Below are 20,795 nucleotides of genomic sequence, written 5' to 3'. Positions count from 1 at the left end.
AATAGATAATATGTCTAAATTAACTTTATTAACTCGTATGTATTAAAAATTATTTTATATTTAAATAACTTTTCAAATTGGCTCATTATCTGCCAAATTTTGCATTCAACTGCATTTGACTTCGTAATGAAAAATTTTATTTAAACTTCTTTTATTAATTAAATTAAATATTAATTTTAAAAGTATGAATCACACGTTTTTTTTGACGGTCACACATCTAAATAATTTTATTAACCAAATCTAATTAAATTGGTCTAAATTCAACAAAAACTATTCACACAACCTGCGCGTGAATCACATACTTCTTCGTGTTTCCTTGTCTTCTTTAATTGTTTTCTTCTCATTGTCCTTCTTTTGTTGCTACTTTTTTTTTCTTCTCCTCATTTTATTGGTTGTTGCATCATTTTTTTTATTATTTGATTTTTTCCGTCTTTTTTTCTTGTTTTATTCTTGTTAAGAGGATGAAACAAGAAGAATTATGAGTTGGTGAAATAAGAAAGAAAAGATGAAGAAGAAAAAGATGACGATGAAGAAGAGAAGAATGAAAAATTTTGAATTGTGCATAATTTTTCCAAAAAATAGCACCAAAATTCTTTAAATATGACACAAGAAATTTTTTAATTTTGACACTAAAATTTTTTAGCTGTGACACAAATTCTTATTAAGAAGGTGAAATACTGAAATAAGAAAAAGTATGAGAATGTGAAACAAGATGATGATGAGAAAGAGGAGAAGGGATGAAAATTTTAAATTTTGTAGAATTTATTAGAAATAGCACCGAAATGTTTTAACCATGACACATGTTCTTATTACGAGGGTGAAATAAGAAGAATTATTAGAATGTGAAATAAAAAAAAAAAGAAAAAAGATGATAATGAAAAAGGAGAGAAAGAGGAAGGAGAGTTTTGAACTTTATAAAATTTATTAGAAAAATAGTATCAAAATCTTTTAACTTTTTGACATATAAAGTTTTTTTATTTTGACATTTAAATTTTTTAATTGTAACACAAAAATTTTTAACTATTTTTTCTTATTATTATACTAATTGAGTAATATTAAACTTATATATAAGAGTTTAGCTATTTCTATGTTATTTATAATAAATTGTTATAATTTTTTTGTTTCAAAACATATTTAAATATATTTGTTAGTTGAGTGAATTAAGAATTAAGATTTTAGATCGGTAATTTTTTAAAAATTTTTTGTGTTATTTATAAAAAATTTTGGTGTCATTTTTAATATATTTTTTGTGTCGCTAACCTAAAATTTATGAGTTTTTTTTGTTATTGTTATACTAATTATATAATAATAAACTAATTAAAAAAAAGAAATAAATTATAGAAATGATGATGATAATAAAAAAGAAAAAAGCTCAAACAAAAACAAAAATATAATAAAAAAGAAGAGAGGAGAAAGAGAAAGAGAATAAAAAAAAACTGAAAGAAAGAAAAAAAAGATAATAATAAAAGAAAAAATATAATAATGATAATAATAAATATCGAAGAGAAGGGAAAAGAAATAAAAATATAAGAACAAATCATAGACTTGCTTATATAAATTTGCCTTGATGGTATTTAATTAAAAAAAATTATACTTTCAAGTTTCAATAAAAGTCAAACTTTTTTTTATAATTTATTTAATTAAAAATTCACGTAAAAGAATTGTACCTGAATTTTTATTATTTTTTAACATATGGCGGGTCCAAGATAAAAGAAATCCTAAAATAACTCTAGTTTTTCATATAAAAAAGTAACCGTTTGGGGAGTAAAAGTAAAAGTAAAAGTAAAACTAACATGAAGACTGAAGCATACTGAGCATAACTACATAGTACATACACTAACACTGCCACTCTTATCAGTCATCACTGAAAAAGTTAAAGCCCGAAACCTCAAAATCCCTAATTCCCAAATCCCATCTTCCCCATTTAGGGTTTTCCACTTTTTCTCCTTTCTATCCCTCTTCACTGTCCACATGGATGCCGACGACGAATCATCCAATCCCATGATCGACGAAATCTACGCCAACGGCGGCTCCGCCGAAGGTGGTGGTGGAGAGAAGCGAAGCCGGCGTCTGATCATCAGCGGCGACCAGTTCGACATCGAGGCATACGCCAGCCTCTACTCCGGCCGCACTAAGATCGCCCGCCTCCTCTTCATCGCCGACCACTGCGGCGGCGACAACTCGGCGATGCAGTTGGAGGCCCTCCGCATGGCTTTCGATGAGATTAAGAAGGGAGAGAATACGCAGCTCTTCAGGGAGGTTGTGAACAAAATTGGTGGGAGATTGGGACCCGATTACACCATGGATGTCGCTTGGTGTGAGGCCGTGGACCGTAGGGCTGAGCAGAAGAAGGAGAAGCTCGACAACGAGCTCAACGCTTATAGGGTATGAGGATTCGGTTCTTCTAGAAATAATCGATTTTGTGAGTTATGATATCTTGGAGGTTTAAATTGAGAGCGTTATGGATGAAAGCTGGCTTTTGTTTTATCACTTTATCTATTACTTTAATTTCTCATTTTCAATTTTTCAGACGAACTTGATTAAAGAAAGCATAAGAATGGGGTACAACGATTTTGGAGACTTTTATTATGCGCATGGTCAATTGGGGGAAGCTTTTAAGAGTTATGTTCGAACCAGAGATTATTGCACTACGTCAAAGCATATTATTCATATGTGTATGAGTGCTATTTTGGTCAGCATTGAAATGGGTCAGTTTACTCATGTTGCCAGCTATGTTAGCAAGGCAGAACAGACACATGAGGCCCTTGATCAGATTACAGCTGCAAAGCTGCGTTGTGCTGCAGGATTGGCGAATCTAGTGTCGAAGAAGTACAAGCTTGCAGCCCGAAAGGTTAATTCTTTGCGATATTGATTATCTTGGTGATTTTAATACTGCTTTTGTGATGAGAGTTTTTCTTTCATTGAAAGCTGATAATTTATTCAGAGCTATGGAAATTGTATGAATTGTGAAGGTAGATTGGGGCAATGAGGACCTCCTTGATTTGTAGCATTGATATTTACCTTATTTGTTCATATCATAGATACTGGAATCTGATAATTAAATAGATCCCCAAAAGCCATGTTTTAAATATGTTTCTGCAGGGTTTACCCAAGCTTTGCATGATACAAAACACATAGTTCAGCATATCATGTGATATTTAGAATTGAGTGCAAAAAAGATTTCGGGGTGTACGGGGGGAACAAAATGCACAAAATAAAAAATTTGACCAGTTGCCTGTTGTGAACAAATAGAGGGTCAATGTATTTCTGTTTAGACTCAAATTATCATGACTTCCCATGAAGAGCTGAGGTGGGTGAAATTTATTGAGCCCCAGAGGATTGAGAGCATTAGGATTGTCAGAATAGCTGTTCTGGAGCTTGAAAAAAATTTTCCAATCTGGATGGTGAAAGTTCACTTTCTTTTGGTTTTGGAATTTTATTGATAGTGCCACTTATTGATGACATTGTATGTTGGTGTTTTTGCTGTTGCTTCTTACGGTAGTATTTTGGTAAAATAATGAGGTGTTACCTCATGTTGAAAATGCCTCATTCAAAGCAGCTGCAAATGAAAAACACATTCACGGAAAGGATGTAATGGATGATAGTGGCTGTCATTCTTATACACCTTTGAAAAAAGAATGTCAATTTTTACCATGGTTGATAATTGATATTCACTCATAACCTTTCTCTTCACTTCTGCCTCGAATTACAGCGTGGATGCTATGGATATTGCATCAAATGTGAAATCCCTGTGTAATAGTCTAAGGATTCAATATTCATGAACCATTATCTGAATAATGATGAAGGAAAATCTTTTACCCTATATATAACTTTGGCAAAATTGCCTTCATTACAAATGCAGTTTCTAGAAACGGCTCCAGAACTGGGGAGTCACTACAACGAAGTAATTGCACCTCAAGATGTTGCAACATACGGAGGACTTTGTGCACTTGCAACATTTGATCGGACAGAGTTGAAGGCAAGTACTCTTACGATGATTATGCTTTTAAATGACGATTGTGAAATATCGTTTGTCTTTCTGATTTTAATTTTGTATTTGCAGGCCAAAGTTATAGACAATATCAACTTTAGGAATTTCTTGGAGTTAGTGCCTGAAGTAAGAGAATTGATAAATGATTTTTACTCAAGGTAGGTCATTGCTCTCTCTTTTCATTGTAGACTAGAGTGGTCACAGTTTCCGGGTTTAATTGAATTGAAACCTGATTTATGAAGTCCCACAATTTGGTAAAATTATTGTTACACTAGTATTTATACCCGTAATAACATTACGGGAATATAAATCTTTTAAAACTACGTTGGCCCTGACATTGTAGATTATGGCACAAAAAATTTATAGAATCAAACTATTATAAAAAAGTTGTACGGGACAAAAGTCCCCGTTGGCAGGGCCTTCGTAAATTGAAAAAATCAAATAATAAAATTTTTAGTTATTATTTTCATGTGAAAGAGTTTAACTTTTTACTAATAATTAATTTTAGCATTTGTTATAAAAAATTTGAAAGAATTTAACATGTATACTTTTACATTTGATTAGGTGTTAAGTCTGTCGCACAAATAGAAATAATTTGTTTTTGAAAAAGTCTAGGGTGTAGCCAATTTAGAGCCAACTAGTTGAAAAATAGCTTTTATTTTTAATTTTGAAATTCAAAAAATTAGAAAAGCAGGTTTTTTTTTTTTTTGTAATGGACTTATTTTTCAACTAGTTGGCTACCCCTAGTTGGTTCCTTAGCGGGATCGTAATTTTTATGCTTGCTATTTAAAATAATATTTTTTCTCTTTATATATATATAAATACAATTATATATTAGCATAAAAAAATTTATATTGATAGTTATAAAATTAATTCAAAGTATTTTTTTTAGACAATTGAATCTTGATTCTAACTTTTAATCACAACATTAGTATTTTCTTCAAATTATATGTAATAAATATTTGACGGAAGATAAGTGAAAAATATAAATTAGAAAGATAAGTAGTAAAAAAAATATGCATATAATAATAATTTTTTTTTATTTGAGTTATATTATTTTGTTAATTTTATTTTTTTGAAGAACAAAAAGGTAGAAAAAAATAAGAAAAAAGAGAGAGAAAGATAAAGAGAAGAATGAGAGAGGGAGTTTGCTAATTTTGAAAAAAAATTATTTTTAATGTAATAAAAAAATATTTGGTGACATAGTTTGATTTGTCAAATTATTAATATAAAATATAAATTATAAATTATATATAGAGCGGGAAGGGTAGAGAGAAATAGAAAAAGGGAAAGAGGTAGATAAGAGAATATACGAAGGGAGTTTATTAATTTTAGTGAGAAATATTTCTTCTCAATTTTAATAAGAGAGTGTTATGTGACACATTTTGGTTATTAAATTAGTTATTAATATATAATATAGCTATATTTCAATTTTAATTTTAATTTAATTTGAATTTAATTAGAGAATGTCATGTTGCATATTTTGATTTTGAAATTTGTAATTAGTCATTGATAATGATATATATAAAAGAGATAGAGTGAGTGAAGGAATGAGAGAGATAGAGAAGGAAGAAGGAGGAGGGGAGAACTTTTAATTTTAGAGGAAAAAATTTGATTTTAATTGCAATGAGGGAGTGATATGTGATACATTTTGGTTGTAAAATTAGTAATATATAATAGATATGCCTTATGGCTTTTCTTATGTGCTGCTAAGCTCTTTGTCTGAGAAAATGAACTTAGTTCTAAAAGAGATTGGATTGGAATGAATGCAGACTGCTATTATACAATTTTGGTATATGGGATTTGGTCACTATAATATTTGCCAGAGGTAATAAATTGATGAATTTGTGTTGTATTACCGGGATCATTAGTTCTTGTAATTGATATTAGTGTAATTAATTGATGAATGTTGTATTTGCATCATGCAATATTTAACTTATTTGATTATCTAGAATGGATGTTTTGCACTTTCTGTTTTTGGTTTAATAAATTGTTTTGCTTTCTTTTCTTCCTTATTTCTCTCTGTTAGTAGTGATATCTACACATTCTTTCTGCAGCCATTATGCATCATGCCTAGAGTACCTTGCGAACCTGAAAGCGAATTTATTGCTTGACATACATTTGCATGACCACGTTGAAACACTGTATGATCAAATCCGTCACAAAGCTCTCATTCAGTATACACTCCCATTTGTGTCTGTTGATTTGCAAATGATGGCTAGTGCTTTCAAGACGACTATTACTGGGCTCGAAAAAGAACTCGTGGCTTTGATAACTGATAATCAGATACAGGTGCAATTTTTTATCCTTTCTTCATTAGCCTCAACTTCAAGTGTATGTTTGGTTGAGGGGTAAAAATGAGGTGTAAGTTTCTGTGGATTAGTTCCATACGTAAAAATACAGGTGCGGTTTTATCCTCGCTCAAAGAAATTTTATTGGGGATTAGTTCGATACATGTGTTGTTTTTCCTCTCCTTTTTTTACACATCAAACTAGTCCATGGAAATTTCCACCTCATTTTTACCCGTTAGCCAAACGTGGGCAAACGTGCTAGTATCATATTCGGTTAACTTTTGTTTTACTGTGATTTTGGAAGATGATTTGAGACACTAAAGCCTACAGTTTATAACATAACTGATATATACATTGCTCCATTGCAGGCTCGAGTTGATTCACACAACAAAATTTTGTATGCAAGGCACGCAGATCAAAGGAATGCCACCTTTCAAAGGGTTCTGGAAACAGGAAGGGTATTTGATAGGGATGTTAGGTCCATGTTGCTGAGAACAAATCTTATCAAGTATGACTATAATGCTAGATCATTAAGTAGGAAACTATGATTGTGAATTGATGGTAACAGAACCATGGTTGTATGCAGTGGTCAGTTAATAATGGACCAAGGGGTTAAATTTATATTCAAGAATAGTCAAACTTAGATTTGTATATACTTCATATTTTTAATTAGTTTATCCCTAGATCTTCATTTTATATTTTGATTTGCTTAATAACTGATAAGCTATTGGACAAAGTTGAGATTGTAGTGTTTTGATGAGAAAGGTGGGAGTGAGGTTATTATCTGAAATTTAAATAGCTTTCTGAGTATATATATAAGTAAGATTCTAGAGTTGAACATCTCATTCTTCGCAAACCACTATAAATGCAAAAACAATGAAATCTTAACACCGAAAATTATCCAACAATTTTGGGTTAAACTAACAAAGTATATTGAGGTTAAAAAAATTCGATATATATATATATATTCACACATTTTTTAGTTGAATCCGAACTTATAAATTGTTGAATAACAATTTTTTTTTAATTGCAAAATAATAGGGAATGGTTTGTAATCGATTATAGTATAGAATTGAACATGGTATTTTTAGGTTATGGAACTTACCTATAACTATTAATCTATTATTACATCTATATCTAAAAATGCGATTTGGCCAACAACATAATAAACAAAAAAGCTCTACATCCATGTAATTTTTTCATCCAAGCTATCCAAGTAACTTCAATCAGACGCGCCTCCCCAACCCCCTTACGTGTTTGTTATACACGCGCTTCATATAACGTAAATCTTGTTATCTTTTCGCGTTTTCGTTCTTCAACCTAATAAAATTCGTCGTTCTCCTCTGTTCGCGTTTTTCTTCTCTGCTCGCATTCTTCATTATTGATCTGCATTGAATTCAACGTAATAAGCTCCGTCCTTCTTCTTCTTCTTCGATCTACACTTCTGAATGGAAACAATGAATGATTCAACTTCAAATCAGTTGAATGAGATTATTACGTTGAGACAGCTTGGGAATGATTGTTGCATGCTATCACAATAATCTTAAACACTTAACAAAGTTGTTAAGTTAAGAAATTAACTAACATAATTGATGATGACAAACATTAGATTATTGGACTAATTACCCAATTAGTCTTTGATTATTTTGGTTTAGTGATGCAGGCCAAAAATCAATACAACAGCAGCCCAACTGGATGAAAAATAAGAAACAAGGCTGGTGGGCTATAAATCATTGAACAACCCAAAAGGATTCAAGGCAATGAAACCAACTGAGCCAAAGAAATAAAACGGGTTGCTTGATGGATATCCGATCCAAGTCCGTTAGCAAGCAAATCCCTCCAAGTTGCTTCTTTCATAGCAACGTTCACTTTTTCCTATTTAGTCAGAACTTAGAAAGAGAAAGAGAAAGCTTAGTCCCTAAGTTGTTCACCAAAGAAGCAAGAAAGAGAAGGTTAAGCAAAAGGTTGAAGTCTAATCACCCACATCAAACTGTATCAAGAAGTCAGAAGCTAAAAGGTGATTTCATTTCCTTATACATGCATCGTATCTTTTTCTCTTCATATTCAACGTTCTATCAATCCATTCTGGGATACATGGGAAAGATGATCTCTGCTCTTCATTGCTGCGCATCTACGGTCATAAGTGTTTCTTGGGGACCAAGTTGTTTTTCAATGGCCAAGATCTGAGTTTACCATTGAAAATAAATGTTTCTGCTATCCTATGGCTTTCGGTCAACAAGAGAAGGTCAGAACCAAAGTTCCTATTTTGAGAATTAATGGAAAAAAAGTGAGAGGGTGGGTTGGTGAAGCACAAAGCTCGAGAGTTGACCTAGGAGAGAGCAACTCAGCAACATGCAAGGAGATACAAAAGAAGTTGGTTCACCATTCAGAAGCCAAGGAGAGATAACCAGTGTTCTTGAGGTGTATGTTCTGAGAAGAGCTCTCTGAAGAAGTTCATCTACTTGGACAGTGCTTCCTAGTCAAAGGAGCATTCCGCCAGAATGAAGAACTGAATCAGAGGCTAGCAAATCTGGTTTATCACATAGCAAAGGGACTGTTGAAGAGCCAATCTTCTTCATGTTTTGCAGATTGTAATTTACTTTTTAATGTTTAACTTTCTGTAATTTCTTGAGGTAAAAGGCTGAATGAGAGAGTCATTGAAAGAGCCTAAGAGAGAAAAAGGCATAGAGATACACATGAGTGAAAAATCTAGAGTTATTTCAGATTTCTTTAGGTTAAGTCTATGTCTTATATCTTGTACCTGTGAGGTATCCCTTTCTTAGTTGGGTGAGCACTAAGAGTGAATGGTTAGGTATTAGCATAACCAAGTCAAGTTAGGTTAGAACTTGAGTGTGAAAGGATTGTGTTAATCATGTGGAATTGGTGTATGTAATACTTTAACTATAGTGAAAATTCAACCACTGTTGTGGTGGAGATTGGACGTAGGTTGCATTGCACAAAGGCAACCGAACCAGGATACATGATGGTGTCAGCTTCTCTCTTCCCTGCTCTGTTCTGTTTTCTGATATTCATGAGACAAAATGAAATTGTCTCATAAATTTTTCACTGCTGAGTTCAAACAGATTTAGATGGCAAGTTTGTTTTAAAAGGGTTATTACAGTAACTTAAAAGAAGGCCATAGATTCAACCCCCATTTTCTAAGCCTTTCTACAACCTTCAAAAGTAAAAGGAGGTCACCGAACCGAACAACATTCATTTGGTGAATCAAAATCACAAAGGCCACCGAACTGAACAATGTTCATGTGGTGAATAAATAGTGATCAACTTTCAATCAACAAGAATAGTATTTCTCCTCCTCTTCCTCCATCTTCTTTCAAATTCGTGCACGTAGGTTCTTCTTCTTCTTCTTCTTTCGTTATAATTATCACCAACAACACCAACATTTTGCTCAGTTAGGTGGAGTTGCTCATTTTGATTCACTTGATTGTTAATGTATTCAGTTGAGTCGTTGTGCATGTAGAAATATTTTTCTTACTGATTGAATGTTTATCACGTTTTATTCAGCACATGATTGGTGTTCGGTTCAGTGGTGTTGGTCATTTCGGTTCACCTGATTGTTATGTGTTCAGTTGAGTTCTTTTGCATGGAAAAATGTTATTCTTGATGATTGAATGTTTATGACGTTTTATTCAGCACATGAATGTTGCTCAGTTCAGTGGAGTTGCTCATTTTGATTTACTTGATTGTTAGTGTGTTCAATTGAGTCCTTGTGCATGTAGAAATATTTTTCTTGATGCTTAAATGTTCATGACGTTTTATTTAGCACATGAATGATGTTCGGTTCAGTGGAGTTAGTCATTTCGGTTCATTTTTGTTCTGCACAATTTAAAATTTTTCCTCCTCACCTTCTATTGCTTCTTCACCAGGGAGAGAAAGAGGAAAAGACAAAAAAAATACAGCTGCAATAACAACAAAAGAATGAAGATAAAGAGAAAACACGTGAAGAATAAGGAACGCAAAAAAGAAGGAGGAGAACGAGGAGGAGGAAGGCGAATCTCTGTTGCTGTTTTTGTTCGTTTCTGATTGTTCCTTGCCAAATCTTCTCGCGATTCTTCTCTAGTAGTGTTTTCGTAGAGAACATGACTGAAGTTTGAGTGATTTTGAGAGAGATTCGAAGAGAATGAGCGGTTTCATGTTGAGGAAGAAGTAACATTTTTTCATAATGAGGGCGAAGTAACGAAGGGTTTTCGAGCACGTGTTTTCACTCGTCATTAACGTAAGTGACTCTATTTGGACTTGGGCCAACTTTGTTACATGGATGTGTAGCGCGCCCACGTAATAAACAGTGGAGAAGTCAAATTCTTGGTTAATGTAATAATTGTAATTAAATTCTTTTATGAACTTAGAGCGTAAAACAGCGTATTATGATATAACTAAAATAACTAATTTTTAAATTGAATACTTAAAATGTGATTAAAATTCTTGACATTGTTACCATGAAGCAACGCAGGTTCACATTATACGACGCATAACATGTGATGGCAGCATTTAGCCAAGAATATGAGATCCCACAGTGTATGAGAATGTGTGAGTGCGAAGATCCAAATCTAATACCTCACACACACTTTTCGTCAAACACTTAACATACACACTTCAAAAACCCAACTTCCGATCTCAAAACATGGCTCTGTCGTCAAAACGGAGCGGCCCCAGCTTCATTACCGCCATAATCAACCCCCGCCAATGGCGCCTTCTCGACCTCATAACCTTATTCTTCTTCTTCCTTGTCGCCATATTCTTCCTCATGGCTTTCACACATTTCGGCGACTCCCTCGCCGCATCGGGCCGCAACACCCTCCTCCGCTCCTCCGACCCGCGCCACCGCCTCCGCCTCGTCTCGGCAATTGAGAACGGGGAGCCACGTGGCGGAGGCGGCTTCCTTGACGCGTGCTCGGCGGAGGAGGTAGACCACATGCCCTGCGAGGATCCGAGAGTGAACAGGTTGCTGAGTAGGGAGATGAACTTCTACAGAGAGCGACACTGCCCTCGCCATATTGATACTCCTCTCTGCTTGATTCCGCCGCCCAAGGGGTACCGGATCCCGGTTCACTGGCCGGAGAGCTTGCATAAGGTTCTTCTATGCTCTCAACTCTGCTTGTTTAATATTTAGTGCAGCGTTCTTGATTTTGCTTGTAGCTGATTCCGTGTTGCGAAATGATATAGCATTGTAAAAATTTCGCGTCGTACATACTTTCTCTTCGGAGCTAGAAAATTAGGATTAAGGCTACATGGCTACTTAGCCATAGAAGTGAACTTGAAGCATGTATCTAATTTAGAGACTTAAGAGTTTTCATTACCGAAATGCTTGCTGATATTTTTAGACGGTTGAACTGAACTTATGTAGTTTCTAGAGTAACTAGGACAGAGAAAGTTCCCTAATGTGTAGGGCTTCATATGTTTTATTATTATGAATTCATTAATATCAGTATATCAAAATTAAATTCCTTTTTAAAAATGGTTTTTCCTAGGAATATAAGAAGCTCACTTTAGTTATAACATATTCATTTGAAAATCAAAGATAGTTGAATTAAGTGTTTTTTTTCAAGTGTGAAATAAATAAAGCTAGTTTTGTTGCTCATTCTTCAATCCCCCTTCCAAATTTGCAGATATGGCACGATAACATGCCACACAACAAAATTGCTGACAGGAAAGGTCACCAGGGATGGATGAAGCGTGAAGGTCAACACTTTATATTCCCTGGTGGTGGTACAATGTTTCCAGATGGAGCAGAGCAGTATATTGAAAAGCTTGCTCAATACATTCCTATACGTGACGGTGTTATGAGGACTGCTCTTGACATGGGGTGCGGGGTAAGAGCTAGTTTTCCATTTTTGTTTCTGAGATCGTACTAGACTTTATTGCTGTTTAACATGAAATATATATCTTGCTTTTACAGGTTGCTAGTTTTGGAGGATATTTACTAGCCCAAAATATGTTAGCCATGTCTTTTGCTCCAAGAGATTCACATAAATCACAGATACAATTTGCTCTGGAAAGAGGAATACCAGCCTTCGTTGCCATGCTTGGCACTCGTCGACTGCCATTCCCTGCATTTGGATTTGACTTAGTTCATTGTTCTCGCTGTTTGATCCCTTTTACAGCCTACAGTGAGTTATTCTTCACTACTGACCTTTTCCATATATTTGAATCATGAAGGCTTGCTGCTTCTCTAATGCAGAAAATATGCTTTGCAGATGCAACCTATTTTATTGAAGTGGATAGATTACTTCGTCCTGGTGGATATTTGGTCATTTCTGGCCCCCCTGTTCAGTGGGCTAAACAAGATAAAGAATGGTCTGATCTCCAGGCTGTAGCAAGAGCATTGTGCTATGAACTGATAGTTGTAGATGGTAACACTGCGATCTGGAAGAAGCCTGCAGGAAAAATGTGTCACCCCCACCAAAATGATTTTGGTCTTGCATTATGTGATGATTCAGATGATGCAAGTCAAGCTTGGTAATTTCCTGTATAGCTACTATGAATTATCTTTCATTTTATTATGTTTGATACTCTCTCTGTCTACTTCGAAATTGATATAGGTGTATAGCACTTGGATGAATGTCATTATTGTTAGTAGATCTCATTGATTACTTTGAAGGGTGAAATTAAGCTTTATTTATTTTACAGGTACTTCAAATTGAAGAGGTGTGTCACAAGGACATCTTCTGTCAAAGGAGAATATGCTATTGGACAGATTCCCAAGTGGCCAGAGAGGCTTAACACTGTACCTCCAAGGTCCACAGTAATGAAAAATGAGGCTCATTTGTACGAGGCTGACAATAAAAGGTGGATAAGGAGAGTTATGCACTATAAAAAATCTCTACACATAAAGTTGGGGACTCCAGCTGTGCGCAATGTTATGGACATGAATGCTCTATTTGGAGGTTTTGCAGCAGCATTGATATCTGATCCCGTGTGGGTAATGAATGTAGTTCCTGCTGATAAGCCGTCAACTCTTGATGTGATCTATGACAGAGGCCTTATTGGACTATATCATGATTGGTGAGTTTTTTTCCTGAGAGTTTCAAGCATCCTGTTTTAAAGGGATTGTCCAGAATCTTTAGGATTGAGATCTTTGGCAAATGTCTTACTGTTTGGCACGGAAATTTCCATTCTTTCCGTTGTTGCTAAGGTCTTGAAATCAGATACGTGGCAGAAAAATATTGTTGTAATGATAATTGTCTTTTAACCTTACTGCCAAACTACTTTGTTCAACTGGTATTTCGGCTGAATCAGTTTGCACGCAAGTTGCTTTTGCCCTCAAGTTTTGATTCGTTCACAATATTTGTGGTTTGCCTTTCCATTTACTGTCATGAGGATGTCTCAGTCAGCTCTTATTTGAACTTTTACTTGATGTTAAGCTCAGTATATTCTATAAAACATTTCATTTAACTCATTTGAACTTGCATGTGATGTTGTAATGGATGAATTTTTCTGCATCTAATCTGTACTGATTATGCACACAGGTGTGAACCTTTTTCAACGTATCCTCGTACTTATGATCTTCTCCATGCTACCAACATTGGCTCGCTTATAAAAGATCCAACTTCTGGCGAAAGCAGGTACTTTTATGTACAAAACAGCATAGCTGTTGCTCTATTGAATTGGGAACTCTTTTCTTTCTTTCATTTGGAATTTTTTTCCTCTTTCTTTTCTTTTTCATTTTTGTTTTCGTTCTTTTATTTTGTTGAAGAGAGAGAGGGAGGGGGAGGGGGGAGGGGGGGGGGGATATTTAGTTCATTATAAGGATAAGTAGAATTTGATTGAATTTCCAAATCGAAAGGTTATTGTAGTTGGTTAGAAATGTTTGTTAGCGTATATTAACTAGTGTTATTGTATTGAAGCTTAGCATGCTTGATCTAATAGAACTAAGAGTAATGCTCCAAATAGGTCCTCAAAAAATTCACGATCGACATATTTGCCCCTAAGAAAATTTAATTAGGATTTTGGGCCTGACTTTCTTCGTTATATGCTAGATACGTCCCCAGCCCAATTTGATCCGATTAAGACTCACGGCGATGTCTTACATGTCTGTTAAACTTGATAACGTGTCCGGTTAAGAGAGACGTGTCAAGCGCAGGATAGTTGGTCCTTGGCCCACGTGGTCAAAATGACATCGTTTCGAGGAGGACATTTTCGTCCCCAGGTTGGATGCCAAAGGCATGAAACGTAACTGTTTTAAAGGAGGGACCTATCTGACTGAAAATATTTTTTGGGGCCTATCTGACTGACAAAAGTGTTTTTTTGGGAAACCTATCTGGTTGAGAAATGATTGTATTGCAATGGCTGATTCTAGTTAAATATGAATGAATTTAATGGTGGCGAATTAGTATAAAAGAAACAGTGTATATCCAAACTAGATATGTTGTTTCACCATATATCAAAATGCCAACATAACAGAGTATCAAAATATTGTATCCAAATAAGTAGCTAAGCTTAGTAGCAATATAAACCAAACCAAACAAAAGAAGGTCTATTTCCTTCAAGACACACTAACCTAAAGTAGAAAGAAGAAAAACATTAAAAGTGGAGGTTTGTTTCCGTCACAACAACAAAACATGGTCTTATCCCCTCCATAATAAGTTTCATACTAATTCAAGAAAGCATCATTTCTTCTTAAAGAGGTTCAGTCCGGGAGTTGGAATGAATTTGAACATTCTGGATGCTGTGCCACTGCTTGCCGCTGCCATTGTCTCAGCACCAACACTCCCCTAAACCTTGGGCCTAACTATTGTCTACTTTGGACGTCTAAATGGTTGCTGAGCCTGTCTTCCTTGATAGAAATATAAAATTGTCTTTATATTGTTATGGGACTGGATTATACAATTTTCAACTAAACGTACATATGAAGGCATTTGCAATTAGCTTACCATGAGATTATTTGGAACTTTTTGTGTGACATGAGAGGGAGGATTTTCAATTTGAGTGACATGAGAGGAAAGATTTGCATTTTGCATGCTAGCAGGTCCGGATGCATCAACTTGTGTTTTCAAAATCACAAAACATTGTCTACGAATGGAATTTAGACTAATGTAACCTTTTCTCAGTCATATAGGTCCCTCCCCAAAACCACCTTATCAGTCAGATAAGTCCCCCCTTTAAAACGGCAATGTTTCGCGCCTCTAGTATCCAACCTGGGGATGAAATTGTCCTCCTCGAAACAACGTCGTTCTATTCTCATCTGATACGACGTCGTTTTGGCCATGTGGGCTAGGGACCAAACTGTTCTGCGCTTGACACGTCTCTCTTAATTGAACACGTCATCAAGTTAACAGACACGTAAGACTTCGCCGTTAGTCTTAACCAGGTCAAACTGGGCTGGGGACGTATCTAGCATATAACGAAGAAAGTCAGGCCCAAAATCCTAGTTAAATTTTCTTAGGGACAAATCTGTCGGAGCGTAAAATTCTTTAGGGACCTATTTGGGCTATTACTCTACAACCTAATTCTATATATATTCAATGGAAGCCTCTCAAACCTACCACTCAAATATCAAAAGTTCAAAGCTGATTAATGTAAAATTGAATAATTACTTCTGGAACATGGTTACATTTGTTTGAATAATTAGTTTGTAGAGCTTTGCGTGAATATTGGATTTTTTTTTCTCTTCTTTCATATGATAATGTGTCCCAACATGCATTTAAACAATTGTCTGTCATAAGTAATAAGCTCATTCCTATTGCTTCATGACTCTATTGCAGATGTAGTCTTGTTGATTTGATGGTTGAAATGGACCGAATTTTGCGGCCGGAGGGAACAGTTGTGGTGAGGGATACCCCTGAAGTAATAGAGAAAGTTGCTCGTGTTTCCGAGGCAGTGAGGTGGAAGGCTACCATATACGATAAAGAGCCCGAATCACACGCCCAAGAAAAGATTCTAGTTGCAACAAAGACCTTCTGGAAGCAATAATTGTCATTACCACTAACACAGCTATGTAATTTAGGTAAAGTTCCCTTCTCTCTGTTCTGTTCTGTTGGCATTGACTGGCGGGGATGTCCAATATATCTTCTCTGTGCATCAAAAGGGGGCAGTTTTTCCTTCCAACCTGTTCAATATTCATACAAAGAAGATAGTAATGATAGGATTTGAGTGTTGATTAAAGATATGAACGCCGTTGTGCAGTTTTATGTGAAGAGCACACGCCAATGTTATTTGTGTTTCCTCTTGGCTTCAGGGATGAAATGTAATTCGAAGCTGTTAATCATTGCTTATTATTAAAGAAGAATCACAACCAAAATTGATTTCGTTTTGCTTCACCTTTTGCTATTTTTGCAGGGACTAAATAAAAAATATTTTAAATTTTATTATACTAAAACCAAAAGAAAAAAATTAGAAACCAAAAACTTATTTAAGCTTATATATAATATATTTTGAAAAGGAAAAGTATGAGGAGCCAATGGAATATTTGTACAATGTGTACAATGGAGGTTTAGGGAGTATTAGAAATATAACTATTAGTGTTACATTTTTCCATCAGCTGAAGCTTTTTCTTGGGAAGATGTTTATTATTCCTAGTACTCGGATGGTTATTCTAGATAATATGGGGGATGTTCATTTTGTAACTCAATAGCCCATTGTACACATTGTACAAATAATCCATTGTCTCCCTAGCAGGACTCTTTTGAAAAATGCAATTCATTAGCATGGTCAAGTTGCATGAACAAGAGACGTGTATTAATCTAGGAAATTAGATCTTCGAAAATAAGGAATTGTAATTGGACAAGAGTAATATAATGTACTATGAACCGAACTTTTCTGTTTGGACAGGGAAATGTAGATTAGTTCAAAACCTTTAAATTGTTATTGGGTCGACATGTGTATTACTATACTAGTTCAATAAGCGAAGACTAAGATTGAGAGATAAAAATTGAGAAATAAAAACTAAGAGACAAAGACGAGATAAAAATTGAGAAATAAAAACTAAGGGACAAAGACTAAATTAAGTTCTTATATTGTATTTAGTGTATAATATTAAGTTATATCTTAATATTATATTTGTTTTAAAATAAATATAAAAATTGAAAAATAAATTTAAAATTTAAAAAGTTAAATAAAAATATTTTTTTAAAAATATTATTAAAATTTTAGTATTTTAATATTTCAATCTCAGACTCAGACTCAGGTTATGAAGGTTTTACTTTTCTTTTTCTTTTAGAGTGAATACCCCATCCGGCTCCTGACAATTATCTCGAAAGGACAATGAGGCCCCCAAGAAAAAAAAACACTCAATCCGGCCCCTGATAATTTTTTTTGGGACTGATTAGCCCCTGTACCAAAAAAAATAACATTAATTTTTTTTTGGCACAGGGGCCTCGTTGTCCTTTTGAGGTAATTGTCAGGGGCCGGGTTGAGTTTTTTTTTTTTTTTGTCAGGGGCCGGATTGGGGTTTTTCTTTTGTCAGGGGCCTCGTTGTCTTTCGAGGTAATTGTCAGGGGCTGATTTGGGTTTTTCTCTTTCTTTTTTATTGGTCACTTCACTGGTCACATACCCACACTTTGAGGTTTTCTAGGCAATGTCATTGCCACTTGGTGTAAGCCTTCCCTGCAGTAAGATTTTTTTTTTTTTTTGGTATAGCGCTGCAGTAAAATTTTACTATTTAGAGTTTAGACTATGGTATACCATTAGCTGGGTCCAATTGGTTGTTTCTGCAAAGCTTATGTATATGGGCCTAAGTTGTCAAAAACTAAGAAACGATATCAAGTTGGACAATTTGTAAGGAGACCCAATAGTGGTAATCCAAAAAACCAAATTAGAGCATAATTCGTTATTTCGTTACTTCAAAGTTCAATATGAACGTTGTCAAAGAAAAAGAAAAAAAGAAAAGCAGCTAAATATGAACCCAGTCTGAAGAATCAGTGTTGCATTATTAGGTTAGAAACAATGAAACATCACTGATCACTGTATAGCATACAGCACTTGAAGTCTTGAAGACTTGAACTTTTCATAATAAAATTCAGCTGTTTTATCCAGGGAAAAAGAAATCACTTATAGAACTGCTATATAGATGGATATTTTTTTGGTAAGGAATGAATGAACAACTACATGATCCAATTAAACTTAAATAAAGAAATCTAGCAAAGGATTATAAAAAAGGAAGAGAAATGTTAGGGACTATCAGAATTTATTAATTTTTATCATTATTTAACTATCAACTCAATTTTTTTAGTTTAATTTTTTTAATTTAGTAATCTAACAATATATTTTATTTTATATTTTTAAATATTAATAATTAGCTAATAACCAAAAATAATAAATTCTTATACGCATAATTTTCAAAAAGAAAATCATGAAGAATAAAGAGGGAGGGGTGTTGAGAACTGCCATTTTATTAATAGTCTGTAGTAGTAGAAGTAGTACGGATTTTGAAGTTAGTACCAAAATATTTATTAGCATCTTCTTATTCACCCAACTTAATAATACTGCAAATAAATGATTGCAAATTCAAGTGGTTTGTTTGTGTTGCATTAAATGAATTATTACTATCGTTATAATATACATATATTAATTAAACGGAAGTAGTAAAACAAAAGGTTTATAAATAATTAATAAAAAGAAAAGGAGGGCTATGATAAATATATTAATATCTAAAGATTAGAAAGCATTTCAAACATAAGCTGTTCAACATCTATAATTTTTTATTTTTATAATTATATTGTATACTTTAATTAGCATTTGTGATATTGAATACTTTTATATTATATGATATAATTGACATTGACAGATATAAATTTATTTTATTAAATTTTATTTATATTAAAATAATGTAATCTTATTGAACTAAATAATCTAACATCCGTGGAAAATAGGGATATAGAGGGGTATTTTCTATGATGATAAGAGAATGGAGATATGAAGAAATTAAATTTGGGTATAGAGTAAATTATTGAAGAGTGAACGAGTGAAGGACTGTTTTCTGTTTCTGTTTATTTTATGTTGTCATTTTTAATTATATATCTAAAATTTAAAAGCTCTTATTAAAAAAAGATTATTGTATAGGAAATCCAATATAATTTAATCAAAATAAAGATGATGTTTGAATACTTAACTCAAAATTTAAATTAAAAATAAAAACTTAAAATTCATATTTTTATAAATATATATCTAACTCAATTTAATTGTAAAAAAATAAGTATTTTTATATTAACCAACTTAATTGATCTGATAATTAATTCACTAATCTATTTAAACAAGTGTCAAGAATTTAAATCTGACTCTTTAAAATTCAAAGATAATAAAGTGGAAGTTAACATGGCATAAGAGAGTGCAATAAACATGGTTCCCTCTTCATTCATTGTGAAATGTGAATGAAATGAAATGAATAAATGAATGAGAGGTAGCTGAGACATTCAGTAACATCCATAACCATAAGCATCACTTTGCATTGAAGAGGTGATGAGAGTGGCAGAATACTTCATCACTCATCATCAGGTGGAGCCTTTTCTTTTCAATGCCATTCAATATTCATTATTATTTATATATTTTTTATATTATATTGTTGACTGCAATCAACACACTATACGTACACATTTTAAATGTTACAAATATTACGTTCAATCATAAATTATTTATGCATTGCTAATCAAATTTATTTTATCTAATCACAGAATAATGTTTGTCTTTATAATATACAAAATTCTTATTCTTTTCGATTTAGCTAATATATACTTTAAGAGCACTTGATAAATTGTCGATTAAATTTGCAATATATTTATTGTATATTTATTAAAATAAAAAATTTTGCTAATAACAATTTTAATGTATCTTTTCAAGATACATGTTAACTACTTTTTTTTTATTTTGTTATACTTTCTTTCTCCTTTAATATTTTTTAATGATGTATTTAAGAATTTCACAAGTTACATACAATTCAAGTACTATAAAGTATAAAGTTTGAGTTAACTTTCTCTACTTAAAAGTTATAACATTGCAATTAAAAGCCCCACCGAAAAAAAAAAACATTGCAATTAAAAGCTGACATAGTACCATTCATACCGCCAAAAATTAAATAAGAACGTAGGTATTAAATTGCATGAGAAGTCAAAAAAGAGAAGAAGAAAAAAAGGGATCGATACACACTTGAAAGTAGGGGTGTGCATGGCACGGCCCGGCCTAAAGATTCGGTCCGTTTTCGAATATTTTAGGGGTTATTTTTGTGTGATTTTACTGGGTCTAGGATCGGATAAGGGTCTCAAAAATAGACCCGGTCATTATTTTGGGTCGGGTCTAGGTTATGGCTCGGGTCATCCGAAGTCGGTCCGGTGGCCCGGTCATCATACACAATTAATATTTTGTGTTATTAGTGATGGATGATGGCTATTATTATGTGGAATTTAAGTATTATAAACCTTAATATTTTGTGTTATTAGTTATTATAAGACTATAAGTTAATGTTTTATGTTTAAAATGCATAAGATTTTAGACTAATGCATAATATTGTGTTATTTATATTGATTTAAATATTTGGTATTATTAGACAATATTAGTATTGATTA

The 20,795-nt window shown here is 33.5% G+C and overlaps 2 protein-coding genes across 2 annotated transcripts; both read left to right on the top strand.

Annotated features, from left to right (window-relative positions):
- Nucleotides 1–1,801: 1,801 nt before the first annotated feature.
- LOC112744020 (COP9 signalosome complex subunit 1) lies at nt 1,802–6,978 on the top strand. The gene is made up of 6 exons (XM_025793479.3): nt 1,802–2,385; nt 2,531–2,851; nt 3,863–3,979; nt 4,064–4,149; nt 6,049–6,283; nt 6,651–6,978. The coding sequence occupies exons 1-6, from the start codon at nt 1,972–1,974 to the stop codon at nt 6,828–6,830; spliced, it is 1,353 nt and encodes a 450-aa protein (XP_025649264.1). The 5' UTR covers nt 1,802–1,971; the 3' UTR covers nt 6,831–6,978.
- A 3,749-nt stretch (nt 6,979–10,727) lies between these two features.
- Nucleotides 10,728–16,540, top strand: LOC112744018 (probable pectin methyltransferase QUA3). The gene is made up of 7 exons (XM_025793478.3): nt 10,728–11,374; nt 11,910–12,113; nt 12,200–12,410; nt 12,498–12,759; nt 12,931–13,305; nt 13,770–13,865; nt 16,005–16,540. The coding sequence occupies exons 1-7, from the start codon at nt 10,925–10,927 to the stop codon at nt 16,210–16,212; spliced, it is 1,806 nt and encodes a 601-aa protein (XP_025649263.1). The 5' UTR covers nt 10,728–10,924; the 3' UTR covers nt 16,213–16,540.
- The last annotated feature ends 4,255 nt before the right edge of the window (nt 16,541–20,795 follow it).

The sequence above is a fragment of the Arachis hypogaea genome, chromosome 14 (assembly GCF_003086295.3).
Source record: "Arachis hypogaea cultivar Tifrunner chromosome 14, arahy.Tifrunner.gnm2.J5K5, whole genome shotgun sequence".
NCBI classification, from domain to species: Eukaryota; Viridiplantae; Streptophyta; class Magnoliopsida; order Fabales; family Fabaceae; genus Arachis; species Arachis hypogaea.
This window is presented reverse-complemented; position numbering and strand designations above follow the sequence as displayed.